The sequence below is a fragment of the Nicotiana tomentosiformis genome, chromosome 4 (genome assembly GCF_000390325.3).
Source record: "Nicotiana tomentosiformis chromosome 4, ASM39032v3, whole genome shotgun sequence".
Lineage (NCBI taxonomy): Eukaryota > Viridiplantae > Streptophyta > Magnoliopsida > Solanales > Solanaceae > Nicotiana > Nicotiana tomentosiformis.
In genome coordinates, this window is record NC_090815.1 from 82,613,917 (window position 1) to 82,626,714 (window position 12,798).

The following is a 12,798-nucleotide window of genomic DNA, read 5'->3' on the forward strand; positions in this document are numbered from 1 at the left end:
TACTCCTGGGGATCCTCTGAAGTAGTACCACTGAAGGGAACAGGAAAGAGCTTGGTAAACCTGTCCAATATCCACAAAGCCTCAGAAGACATAGCTGACCCATCACCGGTCTGTGCCGCAACAACCGGCTGAACTACTCCGACTGGCTGAGTTGCTGGAGCCTGATACTGGGGAGCTATCTGCTCCGGAGCAGGAGTAGTGGGAGTCTGGGCTCCTCCTCTAGCCTGAGAGACTGCTGGTTCCATCGAAAATGCGCCAGTCTGGGCCACACTCTCTATAAGGTTTACCAAATAGACCAAAGCGTCCTGAAGTACTGGGTTGACAATGAACCCCTCCGGAACCTGAGCTGGTCCTGCAGGAACAGTCTGGGCTGGAACCTCCTCATCAAGATCTATCTGAGGCTCCACTGCTGGGGCAGCTGCTCGGGCTCTAGGCTGAGCCCTGCCCCTGCCTCGGCCTCTGGCACGGCCTCGGCCTCGACCTATGCCCCTCGTAGGAGCTGCCACTGGAGGCTCTGGCTGTTGCTCAGCTGAGGAAGTGGTACGTGTTCTCGACATCTACGAGAGAATAAGAGTAGAAGAGTTCAATCAGTATTGAGAAAACAACATCGCACGACAGAGGAGAATAGAAGTGAAATTTGTTCCTAAACTTCATAGCCTCTGGAAGATAAGCACAGACGTCTCCATACCGATCCTCCAGACTCTACTAAGCTTGCTCGTGAATCGTGAGACCTAGGCAACCTGGCTATGATACCAACTTGTCACGACCCGGAATTCCTACCGTCGGGACCGTGATGGCGCCTAACATTTCACTTGCTAGGCAAGCTAACGTTAGAGAATCATTAAACTAATTATTATACCATTCAGTAAATAACATCAAATTAGCTAAGGTGAAATATAATGAGTGCGGAATAATATAAAGACTGCATTAATTACTACTACGCTGATCTGGAGTCACAATTCATGAGCATTCTAGAATTCATTACAAGTAATAGTATGAAAGAAATACAACTGTTTGGATGAAAGAAACAGTAAAACTGAAAAAGATAGACAGGGACTTCAAGGTCTGTGAACGCCGACAAATCTACCTTGAGTCTCCGGATAGCGGGTCCAACAGCTAAAAGCTCGATCAACCCGAGCCGGTACCAAAATCTGCACGGAAAGTGCAGAGTGCAGTATCAGTATAACTGACCCCATGTATTGGTAAGTGTCGAGCCTAACCTCGACGAAGTAGTGACGAGGCTAAGGCAAGGCACCTACAAATCAACCTGTACAATTTAACAGTGTATATACAAATAACAATAATGAAGAACTAGACAAGAATTATCGGGAGGGGATACATGCTGGGGGAAAATATGAAGTAAAGAGCTACAACAGAATGAGAACTGAAACAACCAATATAATATGAATCAACATGAGCACGAATATAGTAAAGGAAAAATGCACGGCATCACCCTTCGTGCTTTTACTCTCAATCTCACCATAAAATCAATAAAAACGGCACGACATCACCCTTCGTGCATTAACTCTCATATCATGGCATGGTATCACCCTTCGTGCATTAACACTCATAATATGGCACGACATCACCCTTCGTGCTTTTACACTCACAATATGGCACGACATCACCCTTCGTGCTTTTACACTCACAATATGGCACGGCATCACCCTTCGTGTATTAACACTCTCCCTTACCATAATGCAATGAATAATTAACAACAGGGAGATAAAATAACAAGTACAAACCTTACTTCAACATTTGATTCCACAATATCAATCTCAACTTTGAAATAAATACTCAAATATCACCAGAAAATCCGTAAACATGATAAGAACGATCAATTTAACAACACTAGTATAAACTGTAACAATTAGGCATAGAAAAGAGACAATATAAGATAAATGGGAGAAAACAGGAAAAACAGATAAATTGGCGGCGCATAAGTACTCGTCACCTCACATATACGCCGCTCACATGAATTTCACATAGCAAATAATCTCAGGTTCCTAATTCCCTCAAGTCAGGGTTAGACACAACCCTTACCTTGCTCCGAAGGCCATTTAATTCTCAATCACAGCTTTTCCTTTAGAATTCACCTCCAAACCACTCGTATCTATTCAAAAATGACTCAATAATATCAAATATTGCTAAAGGAATCAATTATATTGCATAAATTAAATTTTCCAAATTTTCCTCCAAAAATTCGAAAAATCGACCCCGGGCCCGCTTGGTCAAAACCCAAGGTTCGGAACAAAATCCATTTAACCATTCACTCCCGAACCCGAATATATAATTGGTTTTGGAATCCGACCTCAAATTGAGGTCTAAATCCTCAAATTTTCGAAATCCCTAGTTTCTACCCTAACTCCTAATTCTACCATGAAAACTCTAGATTTTTGGTTGATAATTCATAAAATGTAATAGGTAATTGAAGAAAAATGATTTAGAATCACTTACCAACACATTGGGGAAGAAATGGCTCTTGAAATATTGCCTCTTACCGTTTGGTTTTTCAGAAAAATGATTTTTGGCTAAATCCCGTGTTTGGATTCTGTTAAGTGCTAGGCGATAGTGTGCATCGCGTTTGCGAGGCCACTGTCACGTTCGCGAAGAGCATTGGCTGCCAAGCCTTCGCGAGGCCGGGCTCGCGTTCGCGCTGGTTACCCCCCCGGCCTTTGCGTTCGCGATGAAGGAACGACCAACCCTCCCCAAGGTCCCTAAGTGCTTTGCGTTCGTGATGAGCCGGTCGTGTACGCGAAGGGTAATTCCCCCATCACTTCGCGTTCTCAACCAGGCCTTCACGTTCGCGAAGAAGAAATTTTGGCCTCACCAGTTTACTCTTTGTGTTCGCGAGAGTACCTTCGCGAACACGAAGAAGGAAATGCCAGAACACATGCTGCAGCAAAATACCAGATTTTCTAAATCTAAAACATCCCGTGGCCTATCCGAAACTCACTCGAGCCCTCGTGGCTCCAAACCAAACATGCAAACAAGTCTAAAATCATCATACGAACTTGCTCACGCTATCAAATCGCCAAAATAACACCTAGAACTACGAATTTAGTACCAAATCAAATGAATTTTTCAAGAACACTTTAAAATTCCAATCTTCTCAACTGGACGTCCGAATCACGTCAAATCAACTCCGTTTTCACCAAATTTTACGGACCCGGTGCCAACAATCCCAACATCAATCAATTCTTAAAAACAAATAAATTTTCAGACTTTTAAATTTTTTTAAAAATTCATAACACGAGCTAGGGACCTCCTAATTCGATTCTGGGCATACGCCCAGGTCCTATAATTCGATACGGACCTACCGGGACCGTCAAAATACGGATTCGGGACCGTTTACCAAAACATATTAATCGAAGTCAAGTAAAATTAACTTTTAAGGCATACATTCTTATTTTCATCAAGTTTTAACATAAAAGCTTTCCGGAAACATACCCAGACCGCGCACGCAAATCGAGAAGGGTGAAAATGAGATTTTCAAAGCTTAAGAGCGCAGAATCGAGTTCTAAAATATAAGATGACCTTTTGGGTCATCACAGTCACTCTATGTGAATGCGAGCCTAGGCTTATGAACGCAAAGGCAAGGGGGGGGAGGGGGCTAAGCCTTCGCGAACCCAAAGAGGTGACCGCGATCGCGATGGCATTTTTGCCAGTGCTCTTTGTGAACACGTCTGGTGCTTCGCGAACGTGAAGAACACCTGATGCCCTGACTTTAAAACTTCCAAAAATCGGGATTTCACCCATTTTTCACCATCTTCTCATTACAGCTCGGTTTAGAAACGATTTTGAAGAGAAATTTTATCACAATTTCATAGGTTAGTATACTTTAACTCGTTTGCTTCTATTTCCATCAATACCCATTGATTTCTAACCTTAATCTATACTTTTTCATGGTAGAAAATTAGGGATTTGGGTAGAATTGAGGGTTTTTGGAAAATTGAGATTTTGATCGCAAATTGAAGCCGGATTTAGAAACTAATCACATAATCGGGCTCGAGGGTGAATGGATAATTGTGTTTTGATCCGAATCTCAGGTTTTGACCAAGCGGCCCCGGGATTGACTTTTTGGGAAAAGTTTAAAGATCTTAACTTTATGTATTGTAATTGATTTTCCTAGCATTGTTCATTGATATTAAGTCGATTTTGGTTAGATGCGGTTGGTTCGTAGATGAATTTTAGAGGAAAGGCCCCGATTGAGCTTTGATTTGCTTGCGGACCGAGGTAAGTGTTGGGTCTAACCTTGATTTGAGGGAATTAGGAACTTTTGAACTATATGTTATGTGAATTACATGTGTAACGGCGTATATTCGAGGTGACAAGTGTATATACGTCGTCAAAATTGTTATTTTCATGCTTTCTTGTATTTCATTAGTTATCTTATTCCATGTCTTAACTGTTACATGCTTTAATTGCTTTTTATGCCGTAACTTATTACTTGTCATCTATTTACTCTTGTATTGAAATGCTCGTTTCTTCTATGATTCCATGATTAATTGCTGCTTGCCTTACTTATCTTATTTGTATACTTTAACTGTCATATATTGGGATTGTCCTGTTGCTTGTATTAATTGTAGCATCCCTTGATTTGGTACGAGATTCCTTTATGACTTTGCTTTCATATTCTTTAATCGTAGAGATTCTTGTGAATTGAGTTGTTGAATTGGTTACATTTATTGATTTTATTTGTGGATCGGGTTGCACGCCGCAACAGGTGGAATAAGGGGGGATTGATATTGATATGGTGGGATCGGGTTGCACGCCGCAACGGACTTTATATGTGATTTTGATAGGGTGAAATAAGGGAGGATTATGATACTGATTCTGATTGATATGGTGAGATCGGGTTGCGCGACGCAACAGATTTTACATGTTATTTTTGATATTGATATGGTGAAATAAGGGAGGATTGTGTTGTACGGTGGGATAGAGTTTCGCTCCGCAACGGATTGTGTGTGATGTATTCATTGAATTATTGTGTTAGCTTTCAGTATTTTCATACGAGATTCTGAGGACTAATGTTTCTGGATTTTCTGATTTCGAGGATTGAGTTTGTTTTCATAGGTTAACTGCCTTACTTTTCCCATGTTTTCTTTCATGTTATTATTATACTGCGTACAGGTTATTGTAAGTGACCCGCCTTAGCCTCGTAACTATTTCGTCGAGGTTAGGTTCGACACTTATAAAGTACATGGGACAGGTTGTACTCATACTACACTCTGCACTTCTTGTGCAGATTTTGGAGTTGGTCCTAGCGGCGGTCAGTAGATTGCTCGTATTGATTTCTTTACGAAGACTTGAGGTACAACTACACACCGTCCGCAACTCTGAAGTCCCCTTTCATATCTCTCTAGTTGCTTACTATATTTCAGACAATTATGCTTTCATTCAGACTTTCATTTGTAGTACTCTTATCGCTCGTGTACTTGTGACACTAATTCTAGGATTGTATCTAGATATCGCTGTTGTTATGGTTTTCTCACTCTATTTCAGTGTATTCAGTTTCTTAGTTATTATTTAATTTGTATTGTTAAAAATGGCTAAAATCTATTCTAATGTTGGCTTGCCCAGGAAGTGAAATGTTAGGCGCCATTACGGTCTCGAGGGTGGGAATTCTGAAGTAATAAGAAAACAAAGTACTAACTAGTAATTAGTTATGGTTTGCATTGTTTAGTTAATTTCATGAAAAGTCACTTAACAATTTTATTTTATTGCATCAAAGTATTAAGAAGGTCATCAAATTATTTTTTTCTATAACAAAGATTTAAAAAAAATTATAATCATAAAAAGTTACTAATAAAAAAACAAAAAAAATATTTTCTGTGATACCTAAAACTCTGTTTTAAAAGGCATTTTTGGGGCGAGCCCCGGGTCGAGGCATACCAAAAACTCCCCGGGGCGATGGTGTGGGGCGAAAGTCCCAAGAGGCATATGCCCCGTAATTTGGGGCGTACGCCCGGGCGTTCAAGGCGTATGCCCGGGCGTTCGTGGCGTACGCCCGGGCGTTCAGGGCACATTTTTTTAGTAAGGAGTAAGCCATAGGGATTTTTTCAAATTAAAACAAAATTCGTTGAATTAGTCCTTCATATAATACCCAAATTCTCAAAAATCAGTTTGGTAATTACTCAAAAGGTTTAAAAAGGAACTCAAAAGTATTAAATTTAAAAGTAAAGACCTTTTTTTATTGATTTAAGCCCTAATTCATGGTTTTCCCAATTTTTTATCTTGCCCGCTAGTCTACTAATATCTCCCAAAAGCAACGAATATTTAATTTTTTTTACAAATACAAAGAGTACTACATTTTTCTTCATAGCAGCAAATTCAAATTTCAAATTGCAGGTTAATCATCCTTTTTGTTCCTCTATATAGAAAACTTTATTCTTATAGACTCAAATTACTTGTGTATTTAAGTAACGTATAATAGATTGTTTTGATTAGTTTTTTGTGGGGATGAAGCACATATATATATAGTTTTCTTCAATTTATATACAATTTTATCTGTTTATAAATATTAACTGTCATTATATTATTTTATAAAATATTAAAAATTAAATACCTATGGGGCTTACGCCCCGCTGAGACATATATAAAATATCCCGTCTTGCGCCCACGCCTTTTAAAACACTGACCTAAAATAATGTAGCAATGATGTTATCGAGAAATACTTTAGGGAAGAAGCCGAAGATTTGCTTGGGTGATACGAGTTACCCTCAAGGAGAATAGTATTGCTTAAGTGAGATATGAGATGATCAAAAATTAACCTCAATTGCAATTAAGTAGAAAGGTAACCAAAGAGAATGAACGATTTTTTAAATGAATACTTTATAAATTAAATACTCTTTTTACCAATTCTTTTAATCCAATTTCTCGGTTGTTACTAAAATTATTCCTTTATAAGAGTATACCTATTGAGAATAGAAACGTAACAGTAAATAAAAATGCAAATTGAAGTACAAAACCTCGTGTATGAAGTGATCGCTTTGAAGAGGTTCCTCTACTGGCTAGTGCTGCGTAAGAGAAAAAAGTAGACGTGTGTCGTTGGTATGCAACGTGTCACAAAAGTGGCTCTTGCAGACCATATTCCACAAGGATAAGAAATATTAGTAATAGAAAACCCAAGATCGTGATATGATAAATAAAATCTCTTTACTAATTAAAATTTCTACTTTGAACTTTAGGAATGAATATTTTTAGTAGGAAGTAATTTCTTTAATAGATCTTACATAACACGAAACAGGTCTAGTTAGGCCCTCCGAGTATTAGATAACGAACGGGAAAAAAGGTAGGAAAAACTAATTTTTTATACTTCCTATACTTCAGTGAATCTGAAAATTGCAGTATGTCTTCGTATAATTTAATGAGTTCCAACAGTTATTTCGCATTTGATACCAATAATACGGCCGCTTGATATTTTTTACAACAAATAAGTAATCAAGTATATGTATTTTATAATTACTAATTTCTAACTTTCTATGTACGTGTGTTTTGTTAAAACCAAAGCTAGACCAAATATGACTTGGTTTTAATAGACTTGATGGTGAGGAAGATGTTAAATGGCTCGATATCGAATATGAAAAAGTGTCAAGTTACTACTTACACCGTAAACTACAAGGTCATATGGAAACTCAGTGTAGAAATAAGGCAAGAGACGAGAGAATCAAAGCCCAAAAGGAGGAAAACATCAGCAAAGAAAAGGAAACGCAAAATGAGGAGGATTTTCAAACAGTGAGCAATAAAAAGGGGGGAAAAGACAGAAGAGGTGCAACAAACCACAAGCAACACATTGAACTTGCGCAGAATAATACATAAAACATTGACCAAATCAATCAAAATCCATAAAGAAACACTGGCATTACTATCAGGAAACCTTCAGAAGTTAACAAATTTCAACCGTTGGAGGAGGTACCAGGAAAAGGAAAGGGTCTTTCTTGCGACGAGATCACTCATAAAGATACAAAAAAATTCACTCAAAATAATCAGATGGAAAAGGGGAACTACAGCAGGGATAACTTGGAGCCAAAACCAGATTCTTTCAACAAAAGGAAGAAGAGGAATATGAGGAAGAAACAAAATATTGCGGTCGAGGAGGAGAATATAGACACACATGCAAATTTGGTGAATGATCAGATAGCACCAAAGCAAAGTGAAAAGGAAACAAAAACTTCTAAAATAGTTGATATAGTGAATAAGCAAACGCAAGAACACACACAGGAAGAGATTGCACCATCATCTATTCCAGAAGATGATGGTGATATATTAAATACACAAGTTCAGATCAACGAAGCGGTGTATGAAATTGATCTAGGAGACGCTGACAACAACTATCTTAAGCTAATTAGTGGAACTGATCTTGAGACCAAGAGTAAGGAAGCTGATGACGATCTTACGATTCGGGAATACCCCAACTCCTCTAAAATGGGGTATCACAGCTCAGAGGATATGGATTATGCAGCTGATGAAAGCTCAGAAACAAGTGAGGAATATGCTAGTGTGGACAGTGAGGAGACAACAATGATGAACATGAAGATAGATTGGTAGAGGCAGTTACCTCCCATTCAATGGTTGAGGTTAATGTAATAGCAGACTATGGAGAGATGGTTAATATTGGGCACCTATCGAATAGAGGAAGAGGAAGGGGCAGCAAGAGAGGTGGAAGAACTTCATCAAGAGGCAGAGGGATTATAGGGGGTAAGCAAAACAACCAAAGGCCTGGAAGGGTCTCACAGGGTCACATCTTATCTGCTTAAGTGATTATATTTAAGTCCCTCTATTGGTATATCAGGAGCATTAAATCCAATGGTGCTCTTGAAAGACTTAAGAAATTGATTACAAAAAAAACTACCATTTATTAACTTGAGTAAGCCTTTCAATGAGACTAATAAATTGGACAAATTCAAAAGAATTCTTGGTTTTCAAAATGCCTTTGCCAAATGTAATAGCCAAATTTGAATCTTTTGGGAAGATAATTTTGATTGTACGATTGTCAAAGAGGATGAACAACAAGTTACTTGCACGATCAAAGTTAATGGGGTATCTCTACTCTAGACCCCTGTATATGCAAAGTGTGATGATCAACTAAGAGAGGATTTATGGGAGAGTCTTAGAACATTAAGTGATTCATACAACCTTCCATGGTTAGTAACAGGAGACTTTAATTGCATAATTAACCCAGTGGAAAAGAAAGGAGGATCTCCCCATAGAATGTCCAAAAGTTTGTCGTTCATTCAGTGTATCATAGATTGTGAGCTTCTGGATGTTGGCTATACTGGTTCTGATTTTACTTGGTATATTGGTTGGTGCCCAAACAAAAGAGTTTGGCAGCGATTAGATAGAGTATTGATAAATCATGATTGGTTGAACCTATTTGATTCTACTCAGGTTTCTCACTTGATCAGAACAGGAGCTGACCACTCCCCTCTACTAATCACTATGAAATCTAAGATGAGAGACCCTAAAAAATATTTTAGGTTCTTGGATTTCTGGATTGAAGAAATTGACTTTATCTCAGTAGTGGAGCAAGCATGGAACGTGGATGTGCAAGGATCTCCATTATGGAAGTTTCATCTATAACTCAAGAATACATGCATGAGGCTATCAGAGTGGTCAAGGAATTCTGTTCGGAACATATTTAACTCTAAAAAGGAGCTAGAAAAGAAGGTTGCAGATCTGTGTAACGACCCAACCGGTCATTTTGAGAGTTGTAGCCCCGTTCTCCCATTTACTGCTCATTTTGTACTTTATAACTTCTATGTAACTTGCCGGGATAGTTGGTTCGGGTCTGGTGAGGTTCTGGAATGAATTGAGATACTTAGTCTCAAGGTTGAAATATTAAGTTTAAATGGTTGACCGGATATTGACTTACGTGTAAACAATTCTGGAATGGAATTTTGATGGTTTTGTTAGCTCCGTTGGGTAATTTTGGACTTAGGAGCGTATCCGGATTGTGATTTAGAGGTCCGTAGTGGAATTAGGCTTGAAATGGCAAAAGTTGAATTTTTGGAAAGTTTGACCGGGAGTGGACTTTTTGATATCAGCATCAGATTCCGATTTCGGAAGTTGGCGTAGGTCCGTAATGTCAAATGTGACTTGTGTGCAAAATTTGGGGTCAATCGGACGTGATTTGATAGGTTTCGGCGTCATTTGTAGAAGTTGGATTTCCTTAGTTTCATTGGGCTTGAATTAGGGTGCGATTCGTGTTTTTGATGTTATTTGATGTGATTTGAGAGTTCAGCTGAGTTCGTAGTTTAGGACTCGTTGGTATGTGTGATTGAGGTCCCGGGGGTCTCGAGTTGATTCCGGATGGTTAACGGATAAAAAATGAGACTTGGTGCATGGCTGAAGCAGGGAGTCTGCTGGTGTAACCACACCTACGGAGATTTGATTGTAGGTGCGAGCTGAGGATGCGCATATGTGGACAAGATTGGGGAGGACTGTGGTCGCAGGTGCGAGGAGTTTTCCGTAACCGCGTGGCCGCAAGTGCGGCGTGAAGGGCGCAGAAGCGGATGGTGCACAGGTGCGATGGGGATTTCCGCACCCGCGATTGCGCAAATGTGGGGGATAGGACCGCAGAAGCGGAGGCCCAGCTCCAGGGTTCGCGATTTTGGCTTCATTTCAAACATTTCAAGCACGGGTTTGGGCGATGCTTGAGAGGATTTTCAAGGGTTTTCTTGAGGTAAGTCCCTTGTGCTCATTTTTTTCAACAATCTTGTTTCCCCATTGATTTTCCCACCTAGTTTGTGTGTATTTAAGGTGTAAATTGGGAGTTGGAGACTAGGGATTTGGAGAGTTTGATTTGGTGATTTGGGGGATGATTTGGTATCGGATTTTAATAAATTTGGTATGGTTGGACTCGTGGTTAAATGGGTTTTCGGGTTTTATAAATTTTATTGAATTTAGAGATGTGGGCCCGGAAGTCGACTTTTTAGTCAATTTTTGACTTTTGATTAATAACTTAGTATTTCATTATGGAATTGATTCCTTTAGACCGTGTTGATTGTATCGCATTATTTATAGCTAGATTCGAGGCATTCAGAGGCCGTTTTGTGAGGCAAGAGTGTGTTGGAGTAGAGATTTTCTCGGATTGAGGTAAGTAACACTTTCAAACTTGGCCCTGAGGGTTCGAAACCCCAAGTTATGTGTTATATGATTGGTGTTGAGGTGACACACATGCTAAGTGACGGGTGTGTGGGCGTGCACTGTAAGAACTGTGACCTATTCGATACCATGGAACTATAAAGTGGATGTATCGTGTAGATATCCATGTTTTCATTATGTGATAAGTAATTGAGCTACCAATCGTGTTTAGGCTATATGATGGTACTGTTGGGACCCATAGTGGTCGATTCTTGCTGTTGACTTATTGATTACGTTGAAATTTCGTACTCAGTTATGTTATTTCATTGCATATCATATCTCAGTCTCTATTGTTATTTATTGCTATATCATATCATCATTTTTGGGCTAGTTTTCATGACATTGTAAGCCCGAGAGAGAGAGACTAGAGACTAGAGAGATTGATGACTGAGTGAGGCTGAGGGCCTGATTGAGAGTACTAGTTATGGGATCGGGCTGCACGCCGCAATATGTTTATTGCTTTATGACTGGATCTGGCTTATTATAGCGCTTGGGCTGAAGGAACCCCTCTAGAGTATGTACACACCCCTAGTGAGCGCAGTTGATTATATTGAGGAATGGATTTTCCCTGGATATGGATTTTCTCCGAATGATTTATATTTGGGGATGGATCTTCCCTTGTGCTGGATTGGCCTTATACAGTACTGAATGACTGACTGTCAGTCGAGGTATATATATATATATATATATATATATATATATATATATATATATATATGGGGGATGGATCTTTCTTGGGCTGGAATGGCCATATAAAGTACTGAACGATTGAGTATTCTGAGAGTGTGAGTACACGAGACTTTCAGTGTGGTGCATCGCATACAGCATGTGCATTGGCATGTACATGTAGAGAGGTCATACTCCTCATATCATTCAGAATTTGATCTATTTTACTTGAATTGAGTTAACTGTTGAACTTGGAAGCATGTCTATATTCCTGTACTATTATTTCTATGTTGAACAGTACTACTGAGTTTGTCACTACCTTTCAGTACAAAGGTTAGATTTGTTACTTATTGAGTTGGTTGTACTCACGCTACACCCTGCACCTCGTGTGCAGATCCAGGTGCTTTCGGTCACGGCGGTTGCTGAGTTGTGGAGTTCAGATTCTCGGAGACTATCGAGGTAGCTGCTTGGCATTTCGCAGACCTTGTATCTCCTTCCCTATCTTTCCTCTTATTGTATTTAGTTTCAGACTATCATAGACAGTATTTTCAAGACTTGTGATGTATAGATGATCGTGTACTCTGTGACACCCCGATAGTTGGGAACTTTCGCGTTGTGTATTGGGTTTCTCTCTCGATTATGAGAACTTTTATTGTTTAAACTGCTTAAATTCGTTTTCTGTTAAAAGTGTTGGAAATATTTTGAAATGTCGGCTTGCCTAGTTCCACGATAAGCGCCATCACGACATGTTAGGATTTTGGGTCGTGACAAGTTGGTATCAGAGCCTAGGTTACATAGGTCTCACGAGTCATGAGCATCTTTAGTAGAGTCTTGCGGATCGGTACGGAGACGTTTGTACTAATCTTCGAGAGGCTGCCGAACCCTTAGGAAACTTCACATTCTTATATTCTTGTTGTGCGGATTTGTTGATTCCGGTAACAAACTTGTGTAATCTATTCCCCCACAGATGGTGAGCACACGTGCTAC

At 39.4% G+C, this 12,798-nt stretch overlaps 1 protein-coding gene across 1 annotated transcript; it reads left to right on the forward strand.

Annotated features, from left to right (window-relative positions):
• Positions 1-8,570: 8,570 nt before the first annotated feature.
• LOC138910043 (uncharacterized) lies at positions 8,571-9,582 on the forward strand. The gene is made up of 3 exons (XM_070201262.1): positions 8,571-8,700; positions 8,795-8,811; positions 9,058-9,582. Exons 1-3 carry the CDS (start codon positions 8,571-8,573, stop codon positions 9,580-9,582), a joined length of 672 nt encoding a protein of 223 aa, XP_070057363.1.
• The last annotated feature ends 3,216 nt before the right edge of the window (positions 9,583-12,798 follow it).

What these genes read in the sequence shown, in the direction of transcription:
- LOC138910043 (XM_070201262.1), top strand. Translation starts at nt 8,571, where the DNA reads ATGGTTGAGGTTAATGTAATAGCAGACTATGGAGAGATGGTTAATATT.